The sequence below is a fragment of the Manacus candei genome, unplaced genomic scaffold (genome assembly GCF_025592945.1).
Source record: "Manacus candei isolate 608988 ecotype Guabito, Panama unplaced genomic scaffold, ASM2559294v1 h1tg000015l, whole genome shotgun sequence".
Taxonomy (NCBI): domain Eukaryota; kingdom Metazoa; phylum Chordata; class Aves; order Passeriformes; family Pipridae; genus Manacus; species Manacus candei.
This window is the reverse complement of record NW_026138063.1, coordinates 9,325,428-9,349,067: the sequence shown is the minus strand read 5'-3', so window position 1 is coordinate 9,349,067 and position 23,640 is coordinate 9,325,428. Positions and strand designations below refer to the sequence as shown.

General features: G+C 50.3%; 1 protein-coding gene across 3 annotated transcripts in view; it reads left to right on the top strand.

Moving 5' to 3' along the window:
- DVL3 (dishevelled segment polarity protein 3) overlaps window positions 1-23,640 on the top strand; it is a 32,484-nt gene that overhangs the window by 3,549 nt on the left and 5,295 nt on the right. For 2 of the 3 annotated variants that reach the window (XM_051782193.1, XM_051782194.1), the window contains exons 2-6: window positions 18,258-18,327; window positions 21,767-21,888; window positions 22,280-22,386; window positions 22,946-23,081; window positions 23,344-23,437. In XM_051782193.1, coding sequence (XP_051638153.1) covers window positions 18,258-18,327; window positions 21,767-21,888; window positions 22,280-22,386; window positions 22,946-23,081; window positions 23,344-23,437 — 529 coding nt within the window. Of the gene's footprint in view, window positions 1-18,257; window positions 18,328-18,651; window positions 18,741-21,766; window positions 21,889-22,279; window positions 22,387-22,945; window positions 23,082-23,343; window positions 23,438-23,640 lie in introns of those variants that run through there. The other variant, XM_051782195.1, reaches the window with a different exon arrangement.

Genomic DNA, 23,640 nt, shown 5'->3' with positions numbered 1-23,640 from the left:
GTTTACCTCACCTTTGTTTCCCAATCTGAATCTGTTTTTCCTTCTTCCTTCTTTTTCCAGGCTGTGGATCTTCAGCTTGGCATTCCCTTCAGCTCATCCCCAAGGCAATATTACAGCCACAGTCTTGGTGTGTGGGATTTTTCATTCTTTTGTTTATCTTGTTAATATTTGTTTGCTCTGAGAATCAGGCAGTGATGGAGCAACTTCAGTGTTTACATCTCCTTGAAAATGTGAACTGAGGCTCCCTTGGGTGGCTCTGAAGTTATCAGTTAGTGCTGGGCTTCAAATTAAGAAGACCCCAGAGTGGTGTCCCCTCTGAGGGGGATCAAGGAGAAATAAGAAGATTCCATGCACCTGGTCCTGGGGAGAGGAATTGTGAGCAGCAGGAAGGCTGCAGTGTTTCATTGCCTGGTTTATCCAGTGTGCAGTGGGCTACAGCTGCACATAGCAGGGTGCAGATATTTGTGCCCTTCTTGGGCTTTGTGTTTTGCTAATCCCAGAACTGAAGGCACGTGGAGGAGATCAGCCTATGGATGGAGCAAGTGTGGCAGTGCAGAGATGTGGTGCACTCTTCTTGGACCTGAGATGCTTTGTGTGAGTGTGTCTCACCATGAAGTGTGGAACTACCCTTGGCCTGCTAGCCTTGTTCTCATTATATAAGGAAGGTTTTTTCCTACGTCTTCAGTCTTTTTATGAAACATTTTACAGGTAAGAGGTATGTGCTGGTCATCAGGAGAGCACCTTAGATCAGTGCAGTGCTGTCACCACTTGTGAGATCCGTGTTCTCCATCAAACCACCTGCAGGTTTCCCATGGGGTTTAGAACAGACTTTTTAATTTCTGTCTTTTTTTTTTCTAATCTGTAAGATGGAATTTCCAACTGTGCCTTGTCTTGTCCGATTGACACTGGGTGCTTCTTGTGTAAACACTTGTCTGGATCTTACCATGATAGAGCCCTCAGTTCCATAGAGGTGCTGCAAGAACAGGACTTAAATTCTTCTGGGCACCTCTGCAGTTGGGAAGGGAATAACCATGCTAATGGACTGTGGTAGTTTGTAGTTTGCTGGGACATGGGCTTCAGTCATGTGTAAAGTGTTATCTCCTGCTCAAGTCTATCATGAGAAATATACCTGCCTCTGGGCAGCATGGACCTTCTCACCAGCCAGATAGTGTGCATGTTCGCCCCAGCTGAACTACAGGTTTGGCTCTTCATTTGTCCAGGTGGCTGGTACAACTGTAAGGATATTCTTAAATCAGTTGAAATGTGCTTTCTTTTGACTTATTTTGTTGCTCAATTTCTGTCAGTGGAAAGGTGTTCCCACAGGGGCACACTGAAGTTTAAACTAAACTTTTCAAAGCAGTTTCAGTTAAATGAGTGCAGTTTCTGTGTCCAGGTAAATCCTTAGCACCTGGTCTGAAGTTCCATCTCATCTTTCCTTAAATTCTGGAATGCCTGAAAGTGTGAATTTCTGCATGTGGAGAAAGCACTTGGGTGATCATTTTGCTTATCTCCACTAGGCCACCTCCTGTCTTCTAGGCCAGAGAGCAGAAAGGCCATGTTGTCCTGCAAGGGGACCATCCTTCTCTCCCCATCCTACTGGTTCTGCATTGCTGGGAGGACACCAGAGATCCAAGGTACAGTGGTGGGATGGTGCTGCTCCTCCTTCCACTGCTGGTTTCTCTCTTGCAGGTCTTGATTCCAATTTTAACTTCAGAGCTATGGTGAGTGATTCCTTGGCCTCAGCTGTGAAGTGAAAATTGGTATCCAACTAATCACTAGCCCAGTATCTTATCCAGACCTGCTTAATTATCACCTGCTCTCCAAAGCCTGGTATGAGGCAGTGATTAGGGCAAGGCTCTGAAGGCAGAACAAAGCGGGCGCTGCTGGAATTCCCAGTGCAGGGGTCAGATGCCATTGGTATTTGGCGACCTCATCCCTGCACATGTGCATGGGGAAGCGCTTTGACGCTCACTGAAAGCCCGAGTGATTTATTTTTATTGCAAGGTCTTTTTGAAATTGATGCCAGTGGTGACTGTCCTTCTGGCTGGAAGTGTTGGGAGCTGGGGAAGGGATCCTAGATTTAATAAGCAGTGTCAGTCCCTAAGCAGTGGTGAGCGCTGGCGTGGTGCCCCTGCCTTTCCTGCCAGCTCTTTGAGTGTGAGTTGGGGGAGTTGTTTTATTTTGATTTTTGGAAACTTTTTTTAAAATTTATTTTTAATTTTAAATTGGAAACTTTTGCTGTCTGCAGAAGACCTTTGCTTGTCCCTGGTGGGGACTGCTTCCATGTCAGCATGGATTGCATGCTGGGAGAGTTTGGCAAGAGGGCTGAGAGTGAAAGGGCCTATAAAACTCCCTTACATGCTTATGTCTTTTGTAGTGGTCTGAGAGACAGCATCAGCCCTGCTGAAAGGTGGCCACTTTTCTCCAGCTTGTGGTCAGTCCCTGTCCTTCTGTGTGGAGGGCAGCATTTTCCATGTGACAGGCCACAGCACTCCATCTGTTGTGCTCCCTGCTCCAGAGGAAGCATGTTTCCCTGCTTGCTCCTGTGAGGTGTGCTGCCCTGGTTAGCAAGGGTCCACCAGCACTTATTTCAGATATTTTACATGTAGGTGACTGCAGCCTGTCCTCTCCTGGGCTGCTGAGGATTTGGCAGGGAGCTGCTAACCACTGTCTGTGCTTGTGGTGGGGAGTTCCTGTAATGCTGCCCGTGCTGGGGGTGGCCCATGGACACTGAAGCTGATCCTCGCTGGAGCTGCTGCTGGAGGCTGTTCCAAAGTATTATGGCAGTGCTGGTGGGGGCCACAGCAGCACCAGGGCTGAGGTGCAGATGGAGAGGGTTAGTTGACAGTATTCCCTGCTTCCCTGGGTTGTATTGTCTGTGCCTGGCAGTGTGTGTCCCGCTGTTCAGACCCAGCTAGTACTGACTCTGTAGGTGTCCGGCTTCCTCAGTTGTGGTTGGAGCTGTGCTCCAAAGGCCACAGTGGATGGCAGTCATAGCCTGGTTTCTTTGCCCAGGGGTGGCATTTGGAAAGCCAAGTTAGCCAAATCGGGCTGCAGACCAATTTCCCTAAGGCTTTGTCTGTACTATGCAAACAATGAAGCTTTACAACAGCTATTTGAACTTGTTTGCAGCCAGAGCTGGTCAGAATTTTTTTTTGACTGAATGTGTTTTCTCCCAAAATATGGTGTTATGTTGAAGCCAGCATTTTCTTGGAGAGGTATTGTTTTCAGTTATGTTTTTGATGAGAATGTTTCTTAATTTTAAGCTTCTCTTGTCATCTTGGGAAAAAAAAAGAAAGAAAGGTCAAAAAACCTTTGCTCAACCATGAGAATGCAGCTGTTTTGATGCAGTTCAGTGTTTTGAAATCATCTGAAGGACTCTGGACCTCCAAATTCCAGCACAGAGCAAAAGCCTACCTCGATGTCTCAGAAATTGCTGTGAAGTAAATCAGTGCACCCTGACTGTGGTGCAGGGATGGAGACAGATGGTCCATGAGCCCAAGGCTGATCTGCTTAGAGCTCTGAGCCTTCAGTAAGTCCCTCTTCTTTCTCCAGCATGCTCCTGACCTCCTCCTCCTATGATTTCCCCACTTGGTCTCCCAGCAGGCAGAGATTTCTGGGTCTGCAGCCTGAACTCTTGAAGGTGGAGGCAGCCACCCACTACCATGTGTTTGGGGATGCTCAGGGAAGAAGGGTGCTGCGAGTATAGGCAAAGAAAATCTAGTTTCCCCCACAGCTTTTCTGCTGCAGATATAGGTTTGGTTTTGATCCTCTCTCAGGGTGGGCATCAGGCCCTCCACCTAGACTTGATGCTGTGTAGGTAGAGGTGTAGGGAGCATAGCTGAAATTCCTCAAGTCCTTTTTGAGTTCAAAGTACTTAAAGTGGTGGGAAGGCTCTTGCATGTCTGCATGGCAGTTGCTGAACTGTTCTGAGCTGAGGATATCTGCTGTAATGAATTGCTACTCCTCCACCCTTGACTGCATCCAAACAGATAGAACAATGTTGTGGTTTAGGACATTTGATCTGTGTGAAAGCCCATGAAGGGGAGCTGGGCTTGCAGAACACAGCAGAGACTGTGCCTGCAGGAAATTGCCTTCATGTCGCACCAGCTTTGCATCGTGCTGCACATCTGATGATACAGCAGCCCAGGCTGTGTGTTTTTGGTGTTTCCTATTGATTTCCTCCTCTCTCCATCCCTTGTTTGTTATTCAGAGCCTGCCCTTCTGACCCGTGCTGGATGGATGGTTGTTTTCCAGAAGGGGGATGTGGCACCACGCGGCTGTGTTACTGTTTGCCCCGCTGGTGTTGGCTTGTTAGGCAACAGCTGGCAAGTCAAATAAAACTTAATCCTGCTGGTGGCTGCCGTTGGAAATTTTTGGACCAAATCCTTTTGTGAAGGCTTTTTGGAAGGCATTGAAATAAGGTACAAATCTGGGAATTAGTCTAATCTCTGTGACTTTGTCTGCTTTGTCCGTGTGCTTATCTGTATAATGCCATGGTGGCCTTAGGAGAGTGTGTGAGCTCTTGGGCTGTGAATATCACTGTCTCCAAGGACTGCATTAGCTTGCAGAGCTGAAGCATTAGTATCTCCCTGAGCCCCTGAAGCTCTTGGTTTCACTTGTTTCCATCCGTTATGTTGTTACTGTTGTAGCACTAATATTAAATCTATCCAGGAATGGGCTGGAACTCTCTGGAGGTTTTGGCAGGCAGAGATGGCTGGTGCTGACCTTCCTGTGCCATGTAATCCTGTATCGAGGTGGAGGGTTGGGACTGCTGTTGTTGTTGTATCAGTTGTTTATTAAAGGCGACATGCCAGAGGCGTTGTTTTTCCAGGCACAGCTAGCCACGGAAGGCAGCAGAAGCAGCATTTGGGTACCCTGCTCCACTAAATCCTTTGTGTTGGTTATCCCTTCACTGGGGCATCTGTCTGTGTGTCTTCTTGGCTAAAATTTGCTATTGTATGAGAGCTGGAGGAAGAGACTGAGCGGTGACTGAATTGCTGCCGTGGGAGTCTGTCTTTCTGGTCCTGGCTGAAGACGGGAGCTGAAGTGGGAAAGGCTTCCTCTCATGACTTGGAGCAGAGATCTGTTTCTGGGAGAGCTAGCACTGGCTGCTGTGTGGGAAGGTCTTTCTTCTGCTGGTTTTTGACCTACCCCTAGGGTTTGGAGAGGAATTTATTTGCAATGTGGCCCCTCTGATTGCTGGCAGCTGTCTCTGTGATAGGCTGGGAATCGAGGGTCTAGGTAACAGAGTTTATGGAATTTTTCTTGTTTTCTGATGGCTGGCAGCTCTTGCCATATACAGGCTGGTTCTGGGGACACAGAAGGTCTACCAGAGGAGTCTGTGTTTTGGGAACTCTGGCTCTGTATGGATTATCACAGTGGGGAAGCTGGTGCTAGCACTTCAGCCTGTCCACTCCTGGGCTTCAGCTCTTTCCCTCAGCATGACTGGCCTCTTCATGGTCCTTTTGTGTCTCGTCATCTGTGAGCAAATAGGTTGTCTGTCCCCTGTATGTTGCACTGTGCTGTGCTGCCATTGTTGACAGCCAGAGCAGTATCAGCAGTGTGTGACAACCCTGGCTTGGTGGCCTGACACCATCAACAGGGCAGGGAGAAGGTGGCTGCAGTGCTGATGGCTGTTGCCTGGTTGGCCTCAGGGCACAGCAGCTTCTTAAACTGAAGCTTTTTCCAGAAGCCGTGATGGATATGCAAACTCCATACTTGTGTTTGCATATGGCTAACCAGCTGTCCCAGTTCATTCAGCCCTGCCTGGCTCAACCAGTATTTTAGTGCCATTCACACAGAGACTTGCCTGTGGGCCTAGCTGGGGCTGTGCTGTACTGGAAGTCCATATAGGGCCTTAATGCATGAAGTCTTGCCATTACATTGTGTTAATTTGAATTTTTCTTGCTGGCTTTTGTGGCTGTGAGAAGGGTGGATTTTCATGGATCTGGCTGCAGAGCTAAGTCCATTATGGGGGACTTCCCTTAGACCCAGAACTGGTAAATGCACCTTTAGGTACTGAAGGGGCTCCTGTGAGATGGATTTTTCTTTCAGAATAAAAGTTTTTGGTTAAGCTGTGGCCAAATGGTTAGTTTGGGAAACGTCTTAGGATTATTCCTTGTCTAGGCATCCTGGAAGTGGCAGGGGATTTTGAGGATGTCGATATCTGCTTCAGATTAGGGTAAGCTGTGGGTTTCCTTGGGGCAATTCTGGCTTAATGCAGAGGTGTGTAACATCTCTACAGGGTATGCAGGTTGAGTCTGATACATTGGAGCTGGATCAGACTCGTGCAGCATGTGCCTGTGCTGCTGAATCCCCTGTGCAGAAACCCAGGAGGCCACTGCAGCAGCCTTCTCGAATGTGCTGATGTTGCCAGTGTGAGACACCACTTTAAAAATCTGTGTTTAAGTGGTGCCTTCGTGATGTTACTTTTGGTACAGTTGGTATCTGTGCTCTGGTAGGAAGCTATATGGCACTCATGCTTTCCCATGTAGAGAGGTGTATAGATTTGAGGTGGGGACTGTGTCTGACCATGTTGTCTGTAGGGACCAGGTGAGCTCCTGGGTGGTCAACACATGGTGCTGGCACTAAGTGTTCATGGTGACTTTACATATGACTAAAGGAGAGATGCTTCACGAGAATTTCATGTCAGTATCACAGATAACGAGGAAGCTCAAAATCAGGGTGATCTTGTAACTTGGCTTACCAGCAGATCCACAAACATGGGAAATGTCCCTATTGCAGTAATAGTGTGTGATGAGCATTTCTGGGCTGCCCATGGGAAGGAACAGTTAATGTGTACAATGACCAGTTCAACACGGTTACCAAGCTCGTGGGGTATTTACAGACTGCAGACAGGTTGTGCTGCCTTCCACTGTAGTCCTCTATCCTTGAAGGACCTGGGAATTGGCTACTGTGGCTTTGAGACCTTCCACAAGAAGAACATTTCATGTTGTGTGTGATGGTAACTTCTGAAGGTCACTGACTGTTACTGTGCAGTTGTCAGAGACAGCAGGTGGAAGGTTTTGGATGGTATGTGACAGGGTCAGGCCCAGGAGTTCACAATGTCAAAGAAAAGCAGCAGCTTTGAGTTGGACCTGGTGCTGCAGTGATCCAAAGCACTATCCTCTTCTAAGTTGTGGGGAAACTTACCTTCTTGTTGAAAAGGATGCTGATTCCTGGTGTAGAGGTGAATTCTGCCTGATAGCATCTGGTCTGAAGTCTGTACGTGGCACCTCACACAGACTTTAAATTTACAGTAATTGATTGAGTCCTACTTTATGGCTCCCATCTGCTTTCTGGACCTCTAGTGGAGTAAGTTACATGCCAGCACATGCTTGGTTTGGTTAGGACTGGAGCATCCCTCTTGTCTCTTCCAGCAGTTGAGCAGTATTTGCTTGTTTGCTGGGTTGCTGGCTGGAGGGCAAGCCTGGCTGGCCTGGTAAAGGCTACTTGGTAGGACATTACTCATTGTATTCAAGAGTTTGGCCCTGTGTCTTGAACAGAGTTTGGTGAATATGACTGGTGTTAGTGAAATCAATGAAGTATATAAAAGGCTACTAAAATGTGCTCTATTTGCTGTCTCTGTACAGGGAATTTTTTGTACCATCCCCTGCATGACACCATCAAAATCAAGTGAGGAAGAAAAAGAACATGTGTCCCTGTCCTAGTGATGGTCAGAAATGGTTCCTCTGAGTGTTCAGACCCCTCATATTCTCTGCTGCCTCCTGCATTTTAGAACCGGAGGGATGCAGTACTGCTGTTTGCCCATTTCCCAGAGTGCTGCAATGACTTGGGATCAGGAACAGAGTTCTTTCTTTGCCATCATGCAGCTGTTGTGACTCTGAAAGGCTCTTCTTTGCGTGAGTCCTTCTCATTGTCTTTGGCAAATGTTTTGTGGTAAAACTTAGTTGTGAGATTTATTAACTCCCTGTTGGTTTTATAGGGGTTCTCTGTATGTCTTACAGATCCAGTTAGCAGAGATGTTGCTGATGGCAGCTGAACTGGATGCGCAGAGTAGGTGCAGTCATCTACAGCTTGTCATGCTTCAAGGCCCCTTCCCACTGGCTAGGAGGTTAAGCTTGTTTCCTTGGGAGACTCTTGCAAAACTGTTTGTGCAAGGAGAGAGTAATGTGAGCTGGTCAGTGTCTTGAGGGCAGGACACACATGGAGGCTGCTTTGTCATCTCCTCGTGGAGATCTGTTATTAAACACAAATTAATTGTTAACATGGTGGGGGGGAAATGAACCTTGCTTCTCGTTCCTACAGTCATCTGCCTTGGTTTGTGCAGTCCCAGGCCTGCTCTGGAGGTGTCTGGCTGGCAGAAAGGTGCTCCCAGAGCAGAGGGCTGGTGCTGGGCAGGGCTGCGGTGCTGGCAGCCCAGGACAAGGGGGTGCTGGCGAGCAGCCTGCTCTGTGGCAGCTCCCTGCTTCCCCAGGTGTGGAAGTCCAAGCTTTCAGACTTTGTTTCCCACCATCCCCCTCTTCCCGTTTTCCCCTCTTCTCCTCTCCTTGCTCTCCCGCTGAGTTGATGCTTTTCCAGGAATGAGCTGTACTGCTGGCCCAGCACATTCCACAGCAGCAGCGCTTTCTTGGCAGGAGCCTCGCTTGCTGTTAAGAAAAAGCAGGACTGACTTGGTGTCCCTCAGCTGAGGGCCAGAAAAGGAAGGCCTGGTCCTGCATTCCTCATGGTGCATGCAGAGCCTTCACGGACACCATGGCACTCTCCCTAGGCTGTTGTGTATGTGCAAACTTCACACTGTCCCCCCAGCAGCCCTTGGAGCCCTTTACAGCTCCTCACTGTCGTCTTAACCAGCATGAAGTCCCTGAACGTTGCAAGGGAAACTGTTGCTTTTCTAGCCAGCCTAGAAAGGGGTGTGTGACTTCTCACTTGTTGAGAGTTTTAAAGCGTTCCCTTTGGAGCCTGAACACCTCATCCACAAGCTCCTTGATATGTTAGTGTTGTGTCTTTTGTGTTGTGTTACCAGCAGTAGCCAGATAAACCCTTTGCCCACCTCTACACTTTTTCCACCTCTCTCCCTTTCTCTCTGTCAGCAGGAGCTGCCATGTTGCAACTCTGCCTTGTGGGCTCTTCCTGCTGTCTGTGTCCAGATGGAGCTAAGTGTCATAGCAGACCAAGCCTCCTTCCTCCAGTAGTGTGAACCACAGCAACCACATCAGGATTTTACCCTGTCTCTGGCTGGGGCCTCTTTGGGCCTGTTGCCTCTCTCACCTTGAATAAAAGCCCAGCTTTTGGTCACTGTTATTATATCTGTGGAATTGTCTCCATTCCATTAAGGTCATTTCTGCAGATGTTTAACCTCAAATCTTTCTTTCTCACAGTGAGTCCCTGCACTTGTCTTGTATCCTTGTGTTGGGCTATGCAAGCTCTTAGAGTTATCGAGGAGCTGAAATTGAGCTACCAGGGCGAAGAGCCTGGCCAGGCTTCTGCTGGAAGTTCCCGTTTGTCCTGATTTCCAATTCAAAGAGACTGAAAGTGTCACTGAACCTTGGGGGGGGGGGAGCCTCGAGAATGCTGCCTTTGATGATGTCTGTAAATGTCCTTTTGGAGGTTGGAAGCATTGCTTGGGCAGGGCAGGATTAATTAGCGTGGAGGTGCCTCCTGCAGTCCTGTGCAGCTTCCTCCTCCCGGTGGAGGACAGGCCTGTTGGGCTTGTTTGCAGAGCAAGGCTGCAACCAGATGGTCACTCCGAGATCAAGGCAGGAGGGGCCGCCAGGGCTCTGGGCTCACTGGGAAATCAGTCTGTAGCTTTGCTTTGATAAGCGCTGCTCCTTGGCAGGCCTCTGAGGCTGAGTGGCTCCTTCCTAAATGCCATTCCTAAATGCCAGTCTTTGGACTAGGTGAACAGGAGGTCTGTCCTCTGTCATCTCCCACCCAGTGACACTGGTAAGACTGAGCACAGGTCCAGCTGGAGCCAAGCATCGCCTGGACTGGGGGGCTCTGGTTGTCCTGGTCAGTGTCCAGTGGAGTGATTGCAAATGTGTTGATGAGGGGTTTTCAGGGAAAACAGTTGGCATCTTGGATGTCTGTTCAGTGTTGGATGTCTGTTCAGCCTCTGCCTGGCTGACCATGGAGAGAAAGCACAGCAAGCTGTGGGGCAGCAGAGGTGAGCATGGTTGAGGGCATGGCAGGCCCATGGCAGGGGGATTGGAACTAGATGATCTTTAAGGTCCCTTCCAACCCAAACCATTCTCTAAAAATAAAAGAGGCTGGTCTTGTGCTCATGAGCATGATGTGCCCACTCTTGAGGAGAGTAGTTAGTAGCTTGAAATGGGATGACCTATTCCCCAAGGAGTACTCGTGATGCTCCCTTGATTTGTTAGGAGAGCAGCTTGAATTCAAGCTCTGCTTGAATGCAGAGCTATGTTACTGTTGTGGTAGCAGGACAGCTGCTAAGAGCTGGTTTGTACTTCTTTATTCTTAAGCACACCAGGTAAACACTGTGCTGCAAGGGAGCTCATCTTCACAGGGGGTGCAGGGACAGACAGGAGGACAGCAGCTCCTCTGGGGAGGAGGCTCTGACAGAGCTAAACCATCTACAAATCTGTGTTTCCCTATTTACCTGTGCTACAACATAGAGGAGCAGTGGGGAATACCCCGTCTGGGGGCTTGGGAGGCAAATTAAATGGGAGAGTGACAGTCTGTTTATGCTCAGAGAGCCCTTTTCACCCCAATGCGCTGTGCAATTTGTACTCCTCCTCCTCCTCACACAGAAGGTATAAATATAGTGAGGAGGAACTCAAGAATGCCCTGGCTTATGGAGACAGACAGCTCAAATACTCTAATCCTGTTTGGTGCATGCTGTTTGCCTGCAAAGCCCAAGGTCTCACCAATACACGTGTTGTATGCTTTGATTGGACCTGTAGCCCCTGGGGGAATTGTATCCCCATGGGAAGCACACATATCATGTCTGGGCTTAGTCTAACAGGCGAGTATTTCCCATCTGAAATCCCAACTCTCTCAGAGAATTGCCCTGTCCAGTTTTCTCTTCTGGTGAAATGGCTGCAGAGCTCATCCCTGTGGCCCCAGCATTTGATCTTGCGGGAGAGGTGAGAATTTTGCTGTAGAGACAGGAGATGCTCACATTTGGGTGGTAACACAAAAAGGTGCTTCCTTTTGCTATGCAGCATTATTAATCTATACAATCATTTGGAAGCAAAACATCCCTACCCTAAGGGGTGTGTGCTACAGGTCTTGAAAATGAGATCACATTTCTGATGGGTAAATCCCTGAAGCTTGTGCTATTGGGTAGAAATGTCTCCTGAGTGTTTTTTGTTTGGTTGGGGTTTTTTTTCTTCTTTTGCAGGTTGTAGGAGATGGGGGCTGTTAAGATCAGAGGAGTGACCAACCTAATCTGTGCACTTTTGGGAGGTTGTTGTAGAAGAATAAGTTTATAATTGAATTTCTGGACTTTGCATTGTTGGAAAAAAATGGTGCTGTTTTGTAAAGGTCTTTCCTCTTAATAATTGAACTGAACAAAGGAGATCATCTTACTCTTTCATCTGCTCTACTAGCTTTGGATCTTTTTTGTGTTACATTGTCACTGCTCAGTTGTGTTCTCGATCTTTGCATGTTCCCTAGGAACAGACTGCTTTTCTTCTTGGCCATCAAGCTGTCCAACATAAGCTTGAGGGGTCCCCTTCCCTCACCTCCCTTCTTTGTATTGACACCACCACTACCCCCCCCCCCCCCCCCGGTTGCCAGATACAGTGTTTTTATTTGGTACCACGTCTGTGATTGCTTCTCTCCGAGTATCCTCCTTGCTGCAAGCCCTTGGATAGGCAATCTGGGGGACAGGACTGCCAAAGACAAGCAGCAATCACTGCTGAGATCCAGCCTGCATTCAAATCTGGGGTTCAAATCCTGCAGGAGCCTCTTAGATTTCTTCTTTTGCTGGGCTCCTGTTACTCCATCCGAGTTCTTTGCAGAGACCTTACTGTGGCTGGTGGGTCCCGCTCAGGAGAGACGAGAGCTGGCTGAAGCTAGAAACTCCCTTGTATCCACATCCTCAGCCGGGCTGGAGGCCACCGAGGGGAAACGGTGAGGCTGGGAGCACAGCAGCTGCGCTGGTAATGTCTGCGCAGCCGGGGTCTGACACAGCGCAGCCGTCTCCGCGGCTTGGGGTTTATGGCCTCCTTTCTCTCCTGTGCACGCTCTCGTTCCCCACCTTCCCTTCATTCCTAGGACATGACTCTGTGATATAAAATACCCTCTAATTTCCTGAGCCTGGCTGGAACTCCCCGGAGAAGGCAGCGTCTGCCCGCCTGTCCCTCACCCGCCTCTGCATCCGTGTTCCACGCTGCCAGCTGCTCCTGCCGGCAGCAGCGGGAGGGAAGCTGGGAGCATGGCATCTTCCCAGGCCGTGGGAAGAGGGTCTGCCGGCTCCTACAGAGAAGCTGGTGGGAGGGTAGGGATGGAGCCAGGGTTGGAGCTGGGTTTCCTTCACTTCCCTCCCTGTTGCCTGGTCTATCCCTTCCCCTCCCCCAGCTGCATGGGAGCAGATGTGCTGCTTGTGTCAGCCCTGGCAGCCCCCTCCGCACACCCAAGCTGGTCTCCCGTGCAGCCAGAGCCTTGTCCCCTCCTCCTCCTTCTTCTCCTCCCCCCGGCTTGGCCCCGTGTCACTGGGGATGGCAGCGGAACCATCCGCCCACTCGGCCTGCCTCCCCTGTAACCCTCCCTCCTTCGTCCCTCCCGCAGGTCTCTTTGTTGGAAAACTCAAGGCAGATGAGTGCTGGGGAGTGCTGGGCCTGCAGGCCAGGCGCTGAGCCTGCAGCTTGGCCTTGGCATGTCTGCTGGCCTCAGAGATGGGACCAGGGTCACAGGGGGATTATCTGGGCAGAGTAGCAGCACCGAGGGGCCTGGACCTGCGTTCATCTGGGCAAGACTTAGGTTGCCTCCACCTAGAAGGGGTTTTTGCTGGTCACCATTCTCAGCCATGTTGTGCCCAGCCCCCAGCAGGACTTTAAACATGGGGACCTTCAAAACCGGATGGTAAACTCAAAGCAGTCCCTCTAAAATCAGCCTTGGGCAGATGTTTTCCCTGGGCTCTGATGGCTTCAACCAAAAGGAAAGACTTGTAGAGAACAGAGGGAGCGTGAATTCCTTCTGGGTCTGCTCTTTCAGGATTCCTGGGCTCAGACCCCATCAGCTGAGGGCTCTTCTCAGCACATTCACAGAATGGTTTTCCCTGCCAGCACATCCACAGGACAGTTTCATCTCCTGGCTGCCTCCCTGTGCAAGCGCGGAGCAAAAACGTGGCACTGCTCACAGCTCCCCCAGAGGCTGCTCGCTCAGTGGCTTCTGACGTGTGAACCTGCGGTCGAGTCCATGTGTCCGTGTGAGAAGTGTGACTGGAAGGGTGGTGAGAGGTGGGAGGAGGAAGGCTGCAGCTCCGGCTGAGGCTGGAGAGGAATGCAGGACATGAATAGCTGGGATGGTGCAAGGGGTGACAGACGTGAGCAGTGCTGCAGAGATATTCCTGCTCGGCATGTGCCTGACTCCAGCACTATCAGTTTTTGCTCTGTAGAGTCTAAATATATAATCCATCATGCTCTGGCATCTGGGTGATAAATAGTGATAAATAATGTAGTGGCTGGGGAAGGAGGGAGAAAACGCTCCAGGGTGGAGCTGACCCCTGGGATGTCTGGGGCAGCCACGGGGTAATAAGAGTGAGGAGGGACCAGCTCTCAGGACAGAGGGAGCTTGTTCTCTATCAAGCATTGCAGCTGAGGGTGAGTGGGTGGGTCTTGGGGTTGGTTTCCTCTGTCCCCGCTGCAAGTGGAATAGTTCATTTGTGCTGAGCAGTTGGTCACCTTGACCCAGTGAATATATCACCCTGTCCCTTCACCCACAGGCAGGGCTCTGTGTCCCCGAGCAGTCATCATGCAGCACTGAAAATTGGCTCTGCCTGAAGTTCTCTCTAGGAATTGGACACAGTCCAGGCTGCTGGCGACAGTATGAATGGATGCTAGTGCAGCCAGGGCAGGGTGCGTGTGTGTGTGTGCACTTGGAAATGAGGAGACAACAACTTGCCTGCCTTGGAAGGGGCTTATGTGGGCACCAAAGGGGATGGGTCCTGGGGGGACACTGCCTGTGTTTGACACTCATCCTGGGCTGCAGGGGTTTTGGGCAGAGGCTGGCACAGAACATGCTGAAGAAGCATTAAGCCAGCAGGATTTTAATCCATCCTCACTGCTCCTTTCCTGCTTTTCCTGCTCCTCCATCTGTGCCAGAAGAATTAACGCGCATCCTGGGAGTGGATTAGATTGCTCAAACCATGACCTCCTCATCTGTGCCTTCTGGGGACGGGTGGCCTTTGTCCGGTCCCTTTTCTGTCTCTCCAGTTTGGGCAGGGATCGTGAGTGCCAGCTGCCAGCAAAGGCCTGGCGATGTGCTGCCTCTCACCCCGTGGGACAGCCCTTTGCCGAGCGTGCGTGACACTGGCGCAACCAGTGGGGCTGGCAGGGTGGAGCGAGCCTGCTCCCCGGGTTTGGGGCTTGCAGCACTGTTCATTTGCCTTTTGCTGATGCCTTGTGATTGTTGGCAAACTTTGTGTTCAGTGGCGGCTCGGGCAGCTGTTGGCACACCAGGGAGAGCAGCCAGGAGCCCAGAGTACCTGTTTCTCGGAGCCCCTTGATGGCAGTCTGGGGCAATGGGCCACAGCTCCGCGTCCCATGCTGGCATCCTCTTCGATTCTCCGTGAGTTGGGGACTGACTTGGGTACCCTTCAGAGCTGTTGATGGGATGCCACCTATGAGTATTGCTAATTACTTATAGTCTACTTCTTTTTAATATATAATTTCCCTTGGTTTCAATAACAAAGTAACATTTGTTACTTTGCTATTGAAACCAAGGGAAATTATATATTAAAAAGTAACATTTGTTACTTTGTTCTTTTTCTGTTAGATTCTTCCCCGCCCCCCTAAAAAATTTATTTACTATTTAGTTACTACATTTTTTTTAAGCACAATACGTGTCAAGCTGCCTTAGATGTAGCCTGGAAACGGAACTTAATATCACAAATGACTTGTAATGTGTCTTTGTATTAAATAAGAGTGCTTAAAATGTCATTGAGAAGAAAAGAAAATGAGCTTGATAAAGTCTATTTTACCACTGGATTCAATTTATCAAAGATGGTATTAATTAATTCTGGTGAATTTACATGTTGTTTTGATTACAGATTCACTGTGGAAAAAGTATTTAGGTGTCCTGTGATATTCAAAATAAAAGGAAGAAATTTACTCTCCAAAGGAAACTAATTTTTTTTTTTTTTTTTTACTGTTGGGAGAAAAAGTTATCAGTGCTCCCTCAGCTATGAAGTCTGATAATGTAGCTGTTTGTGTAATGCAAGAACATGACATTGTGGCACAACTATAAAGCTCAAAGTGATGTTGAAATATTATGTATGTAATTAAAAAGCAACAGTAACATTTGGGAGCCAGCATGTTTAATGTATTTCACTTTCATCTATTAGAAATCTCTGGCATAGGTTGTGATTCTTTCAGATCATTATAAAGAGGTTTAAATTATGTATTTCTTTAGAAATAAGTGAACTGGTGGAAATGTGTCTGCTGGAAATACAGTACAGCAGAAAAATCTAGGAGGTTGCTGGAGTGTGCAGAAGAACTTCCTGACACAGCGAGTGAGGGAACCAGCTAGGGAAGGCACACACCAGACCTGTCGTTTGTGAACAGAGAAGAACTGGTGGGTGATGGGGTGACTGGAGGCTGTCTTGTGCACAGTGATCACAAAATGATAAGAGTTTTTGATTCTCACAGAAATAAGGAGGCGGGGTCAGCAGAACTGCCGCCTTGGACTTGCAGAGGGCAGACTTTGGCCTGGTTAGGGAGCTGGCTGACAGAGTCCCCTGAGAGGCAGTCCTAAAGGGCAAAGGAGCCCAGGGAAGGCTGGACATTCTTCAAGAAGAAAATTTTAAAGGTGCAGGAGCAGGACCTCCTCCTGTGCTGAAAGACAAGCTAGTGGGGAAGAAGAGTGGTGTTGCTGAACAGGGAGCTCTGGCTCGAACTCAGGGGAAAAAAAGAATATATCACCTTTGGAAAAAGGGAGAGGCAACTCAGGAGGGATACAAGGATATTGTGAGGTTATGCAGGGAGAAATCTAGAAGGGTCAAAGCCCAGCTAGAACTTAATCTGGCTACTGCTGTAAAAGGCAATACATATGTCTTTACAAATGATATCAACACCAAAAGAAGGGCTAAGGATAATCTCCATCCTTAATTGAATGCGGGGGGAAAACAGTGACAAAGGATGAGGAAACGGCGGAGGTACTTAATACCTTCTTTTCCTCAGCCTTTAACAGCGAGACCAAATGTTCTCAGGGTACTCAAGCCCCTGAGCTGGGAGACAGGGATAAGGAGCAGAATTAAGCCCCCCATAATCCAAGAGGAAATGGTTGGGAACCTGCTACACCACTTAGACACATGCAAGTCTGTGGAGTCAGATGGGATCCACCCAGTGGTACTGAGGGAGCTGGTGGAAGTACTCACCAAGTCACTTTCAGTCCTTTACCTGCAGTTCTGGTCAACCAGGGAGATCCAGTTGACTGGAAGTGAGCAAATGTGACACCCATTTACAAGAATGGCCAGAAGGAGAGTCCAGGGAACTACAGGCCTGTCAGCCTGACCTCACTGCCAGGGAAGGTCATGGAGCAGATCAGCTTGAGTGCCATCACATGGCAAGTACAGGACAGCCAGACAATCAGACTCAGCCAGTATGGGTTTAGGAAAGGCAGGTCCTGCTTGACCAACCTGATTTTCTATGACAAGGTGTCATGGTTAGTGGATGAAGGAAAGATTGTGGATGTTTTCTACCTGCACTTTAGTGAAGCCTTTGACACTGTTTCCCATAGCATTCTCTGGGAGAAGCCAGCTGCTCTGGCCTTGAACAGGTGCACTGTTCCCTGGGTAAAAAACTCTGGATGGCTGGGCCCGGAGAGTGCTGGGGAATGGAGCTACATCCAGCTGTCAGCTGGTCACAAGTGTGTTCACCAAGGCTCAGTACTGGAGCCAGTTCTGTTTAATATCTTTATCAGTTATCTTGACAAGGGGATCGAGGGCACCCTCAGTTCTCAGATGACTAAATTGGGTGGGAATGTTGATGTGGTGGACGGTAGGAAGGCTCTGCAGAGAGATCTGGACAGGCTGGATCAGCGGCCAGTTGTATGAGGTTCAACAAAGCCAAGTTCCTGCTCCTACACTTGGGTCACAACAACCTCACACTGCTCTACAGGCTGGAGGAAGAGTGACTGGAAAGCTGCCTCATGGAAAGGGACTTGGAGGTGCTGGTTGATAGTGGCTGAACATGAGCCAGCATGTGCCCAGGTGGCCAAGAAGGCCAATGGCATCCTGGCTTGTGTCAGCAATAGTGTGTCCTGCCAGCAGGACCAGGGAAAGTGATTGTCCCCTTATACTCCACACTGATGAGGTCACACCTCTAACCCTGTGCTCAGTTTTGGGCCCCTCACTACAATACACTACAGATGAGTGGCTGGAGTGAGTCCAGAAAAGGGCAACGAAGCTGGTGACAGGTCTGGAGCACAAGTCTAATGAGGAACAACTGAGGGGGCTCAGCCTGGAGAAAAGGAGGCTCGGTGGGACCTTATTGCTCTCTACAACTACCTGAAAGGAGATAGTAGCCAGGTGGGGATCAGCCTCTTTTCCCAGGTAACAAGCGACAGGACAAGAGGAAATGGCTTGACGTTGTGCCAGGGGAGATTTAGATTGATATTAGGAAACGTTTCTTCACCGAAAGCATTGTCAGGCATTCGAACAAGTTGCCCAGGGAAGTGGTGGAGTCGCCGTCCCTGAAGTTATTTAAAAGATGTGTAGGTGTGGCACTTGGGGACATGGATTAGTGGTGAGCTTCGTAGTGCTGGGGTAATGATTGGACTGGATGATCTTCAAGGTCTTTTCCAACCTAAACGATTCCATGGTATGCACCTGAATTTTGGTTTTACTGATTAAATTGTGAATTGAGGGATGAAACAGCTGGATGCACACAGAGAGCCTGTTCTGCCCTAGGGTTCTTTCCAGCCTGCCAGTCATGGCTGTGAGCATAGGAACCTGTGACCTAGAAGTGGGCAGGAGTTGCTGATCCTCTTCTGCTCCATTCCCAAGCCTGGGCTGCCTGTTGTTGGGTGCAGATACCCACCTGGGTAAGTCTCATTTTCCTCTGAAATCCTAGACCAGCTCTGACTGCCTCCTCTCCCCTCTGCAGGGTGGTGAAAGAAGAGATCTCGGATGACAATGCCAAGCTTCCCTGCTTCAACGGCCGTGTGGTGTCGTGGGTAAGCAAGCCCCTTGCTATGGTATCTCTCTGCCCATGTCTGCCCTCTGAAAACCACCATTTGGATGTGTAGTGCCGAGTAAGGCACAGAGACTGCTCCATACTGTTGGTGTGCTGACTGCTAACACAGCTGATGAGCTGGATTCCCACACTCCAGGCCTTCAGCTGCAGAGGGGGCTCTGTGGTGCTGGGTCCCCTGTGCCAGGGAAGATGTGGGATGCCTCTGTTGGAGAGCTCACGATAACTGATGCCTAGCAGAGGTTGTGGTCATGGCCTGTCCACAGCATAACCCGTGTGCCCCTATGGCAGGGTCGGCTTTCCAAGGAAAGTCCCGCTCCAGTGACTGGTGCAAAGGGCTTAAGTGACTTTAGTGCTGGTGAAGCGGACTGGATTTGACTGCCCTGAAGACTAAAGGTACTGCCTGGGCAGCTGCAGGACAAGCTTTTCCCTCTGTGCCATGCCATGCACATGCTCTGTCCCCTGCCTGCATGCGTCCCTCAGCCCCTAGGGGACCCTCTGTTAGTGGGGGGAGAGGACATTCAGTCTCCACAGCCCATCATCCCGTTTTTCCTCTGCTGAGCTGCAATTTGTGCTGGTGGGGATGTGTAGATCTGCACCAAGAGCAGAGCCAAGACCCAAGTACCTTCTTCCAGAGGCCTCCAAATAGCCCCTCAGCAAATCAGGCTAGGTCAAACCTAATTCTTCTTCTATCCCTGCCCCAAACAGCGAGGCCTCAGCTGGGGGGCTGTGAGGAGGGGGTGACAGGGGCAGGCAGGTGTCCACTGTCGGCCTGGCTGCTGCTGGATTCCAGGCAGGGGAGTGCAGGGTGGGCTCCTGCCTGTGCCTTGCACCAGGAGGAAAGGGTGTGCTGGGCTCCCACACAAAGAGCCGGGGCCCGATGCCGGCTGTCCTCCCTCTAGCGGTTATCCAGGCCCTTCGGAAAACAGCCTGTGTCCGGCTCTTGGCCGCCATCCATCCCTCTGCATTCATCCTGCTGCTGCTGCATCTGCACCGAGATGCCTCCCCACCCCACCCTTTCCAGCTGCCTTTTGCTTTTACCTGCCCTATGGGGAGTCCCACAGTCTCTGAACCCTTTCCATTGCTCTTTTTTTACCTGGTGTGCTTTTCCTTGTCCTCCATGCATCCATGCAGCTGCTGGCTTTCCTTGTAGGGTCTCTGTGGTTGCTCAGTGTGACTGACATGGATCTGGTGTGGGTCTGTCTGGTGTGACCACCATGCTGCTGCTCTGCTGGGCTGGATTCTTGCAGGGAACTTGTGCCCAGACTGGCTCTTGTGCATAAAGGGGTGATGGCAGTCCCAGAGACCTTTATGCACAGCTGATGATCCCTTTTTCTATTTCTACTGAGAGTCTCCTTGTCCATGGGTGGTTTGGGGCCTGGGGGGCAGCACTTGCTTTGCTGCTTCTGACAGACAGGCTGAGATGAGGCTATTTTAGGAACGCAGTACTAATTTTAGTGACCAGGAAAGACGGGGGCTTGAATCCAAGTGAGTATTTCCTGACAGTATAAGAGGGAGGAAAAGTGCAGGGTGGTGATCAAAACCTTCCCTGGAGGAAATCCCAGCCTTGGGAGCGTTAGAGGAAGACAGTATCAGTCCTCCCCCAACTTGGGAACACCCCCTCTACTCTCCTTACTGCTGTTTGACAGATGCCTGTGACTAGTTCCCTCTGTCCAGATCTATTTGCCTGATCTTGCATTGAGATTTTCAAGCATAAAGTGTTATATGACTTTTCCCTAGGCAATGCTGGCCACTGCCAATATATCTTCTCCCATATGCTCCCGGGCAGTGGCTGCCAGAGCAGGGATGTGGCCCTTAGGGAGTGGGACGTGTCCTGGGAAGACACGTCACTGGGAAGGTGCCAGGAGCAAAGCCAGACATGTGCCTGGGGCTTGCTGGAGGGAGGGTGCTGAGCCAGTGTGAGACAAGAGCTGGTTAGACAATTGCGAGATCAGGAACTGTTGGGCTTGTCCTGGGGCTTGTGTGACGGGCTCTGCAGCTTTTCACACCCCGGGCTGCACTCTGCTCTGTCTGCTGCCCTGGCTGTGGCTTTTTCAGGGCTGCTTTGTCTTCCTTGTCCCAGCTACATCCCTGTCTCGATTCCCAGTGCCTCTCTGGCAGTAGACCTCTCTCCCCCTGCCCTAATGATTATTTATGAATTATCTTATCAACCTCTTATCAGGGTTTCCCCAGTTCTTGAAGGTGGGCAGGGCACAGCTCTTTCATCAATGATGCTGGGAAGCACTGAAGACCTGTGTAAATGGGCTGTGCCTCCTGCACCCAAGTTGACATCTGCTCTTGGCTCCATGCAGATGTGGTTCCCTCTCCAGCAAGCAGCAGTGCTGCCTCTGCATTGACACTGGGCATTATGGTTTGGGCAGCAGCTGTCAGCTCCTTTCCAGCCCATGTTTCATGATCCTTCTGTCCTGACCCACAGTGGGGCATCCTTCACCTTAGATTTTTTCTGGGCCCTGTCACCTCTGCTCTGGGGGTTCCTGAATGCGTCTTTCAAGGAAGAGGCTTTTTATTGTCCTGTTGGCCAGCCCTATTATGATTAGTCCTGTTCATTACAACTTGAAAGAAGGGGGGAGTGCAAACCTGGATAGGGAGTAATATTGGGAAATTGCTCGTTTGGGCTATCCTCAGTTTCATTCCACTGGCAAGCCTGTGGAAGCTCCACTTCATTCCCTGAGCCCTGAAATTGGTGGTTTATTACAGAGACAGAGTCATGTGGGTGTGCCTGGACTGCCCCACAAGCATGGCTGGTATAGAGTTCCTGGGGTTTGACCCTTTCTTGAATTTCTGCACTGGGGAAACTGTTGAGCCCCCCAGAGGTTGGGTGAAGATTGTGCCCAAGCCAATAAGCTGGGCAAAGTTTGTATGGAAGTCAGAAAAAGATCCGGTTTCAGGAATCTATTTCAAAGCCAGCCTCAACCCTGAGCTCTGTTATCTGCAGCATCTGAGGACTGGGGAGGTGAAGGTCCTGCTGGTCCCACAGCTTGAAGGCAGGGGTGTAGAGGCTGCTAAAACTGAGGAAAGGAATGACTGGTAGCTGCCTCTTCCAATGTGAGAAGAACTGGGGGAATCCACTCCCTGCTACAGGATGTGCTCTAAAGGTTACCTGAGTGTGTGGTGTGGGCATGCAGGTGATGTCAGAGTGTCCAAGCAGGGCTGTCAGCCACCTGGGCTTCTTTGCTGGGTCAGGAATTCCTGAGCCACAAATAGCCGGTGTCTGGGAAGGCATCGAGAGGGAATGTTGCTACATGCTTGGCCTGTTCCATACCCGCTCCTGGGCATCTGCTGTTGTCTGCCATCAGAGATGAGATCCTGGGCCAGGCAGGCTTTTGGCCAGCTCCTTTGGCCACTGTTGTACATGTTTTCCCAGAGCTGCAGCCGTTTCCTTCTCTGTCTCATCCCTCCAGCTGGTGTCTGCAGAGGGTTCCCACTCAGATGCTGGCTCGGTCTGTGCCGATAACCAGACAGAGCTGCCACCTTCCATGGAGCGCACAGGAGGAATTGGAGACTCCAGGCCCCCCTCTTTCCAGTAAGTTACCTGGACATCTGCCCTAGTTTCCAAGGGACATATAGTGGGTTTGCTGTAATCCTGAGCAGGGGCTGGGATACTCCTACCCAAATTGTCAGGGATTACAGCCAGCAAGGGGGGAGGAGGATGAGGCTGGGAGCAGATTCAAAGTGGAGCTGCATTATTCAACAAGCAAGGACATGCCAAAAATAGTGCAGGGAAGCTGGCAAAGAGCTGGCACAGTATACCCAGTCCTTTGCCCTGCACTCACAGATGTGCTGTGGTTGTTCCTATCCCTCAGGAAGGAGACAGGTGATGGCTGGAAGCTTGTGCTGGCCAGCACAGAGGTGTCGAGAGAGCCTGCTCAAGTTGTTCCCTGTTGAGCATATTTGTTCCTTTTAACTCATTACAGCCCTAACACCGGGGGGAGTCGGGAAAACTTGGACAATGAGACAGAAACAGACTCAGTGGTGTCCTCGCAAAGGGAACGACCTCGTCGGACAGATGGGCCTGAGCATGGTGAGTGTTGGTAACGTGGCAAGAGCTCTGCAGGGCATGGCTGGGGCATGGTGCGGGCACCAGCTCCAGACTTGGGGCAGCTTTCTCTGCTTTGCAGAACCTTACCATCTTAGAAGGGCTGTTGTATGGCCCTTAGAAGAGCTGTAGCCTCACATTGGAGGCAGGAGCTAACACCTATGTTGCATCAGAACTTTGGGGTCAAAGGAGATGTCTCCTGTAGAAGCCTCAAGCAGAGACAGTAGTGCCTCAGTCCTTTGTAGTTGAAAAGCAGAGTGTGCTGTAGCCTGGCCACTCCATGCTGCTTCTTGCTTTACCAAGGAAACAAATGCAAGTCTTCCACAAGTTTGGCAGCATTGTTCCTAATGGCCCATCAGCCTCCTCCCCATCTGATAGCGATAAAAGTATCCCACAGAAGATGGATCTGATCCCAGGATAGACTAGGAGCTGTATGGCACTAGATGGGATTGTCTGATAGCAAGATTTGTTCTGAGAAGGCTGCCATGAGCCCTGCATAGGGGAAGGGGTTGTGTCAAGCACACTGAGTCTTGTCTTTTCATAGCACCCAGGGTGAATGGGACCGTGAAGGGAGAGCGGCGCCGAGACCTGGGTGGGTACGAGAGCTCCTCCACACTCATGAGCAGTGAGCTGGAGACCACCAGCTTCTTCGATTCAGATGAAGATGACTCCACCAGCAGGTAGGAGAGCTTAGGTCCTGGAGAAACGCTAACTTCCCCCTTCCTCCCAGCGCAGAGAGATGCCATTGCAGGGCACAGTAGTCCTGGGCTCAGACCTGCCTCTGTCTCACCCAGCAGCCATCTCTACTATTGTCTGTCCCCCGTGTGCATGTTCTCCCCTCTGCCTTGCAGTCCTCCATTCCTTGTGCTATTTCCATGGCTCTCTTGCTGCCAGAGTCACCACCCTGGCAGCAAGAGAGCTGACTCTTGCTTTTGCTTGCAGGTTTAGCAGTTCAACAGAGCAAAGCAGTGCTTCCCGTCTCATGAGGAGGCACAAGCGGCGCCGGCGGAAACAGAAGGCTCCACGCATCGAGCGGGTATGCAGGGAGGGACCGGGGATCCTGGGGAGGGCAGTGCAGGGCAAGGTGGGCTGCCTGGTGGATCCCTCTCAGGGATTCAGCTGTGTTTGTTGTGGTCACAGCTTGTGACAGTTGGTGTCCAAGTGCTGAGACTTCATAAAGTGCTGTAAACATTTTCTGGGCCAATGTAGCCTCAAGAGTTGGGAGCACAGGCCTTGTCC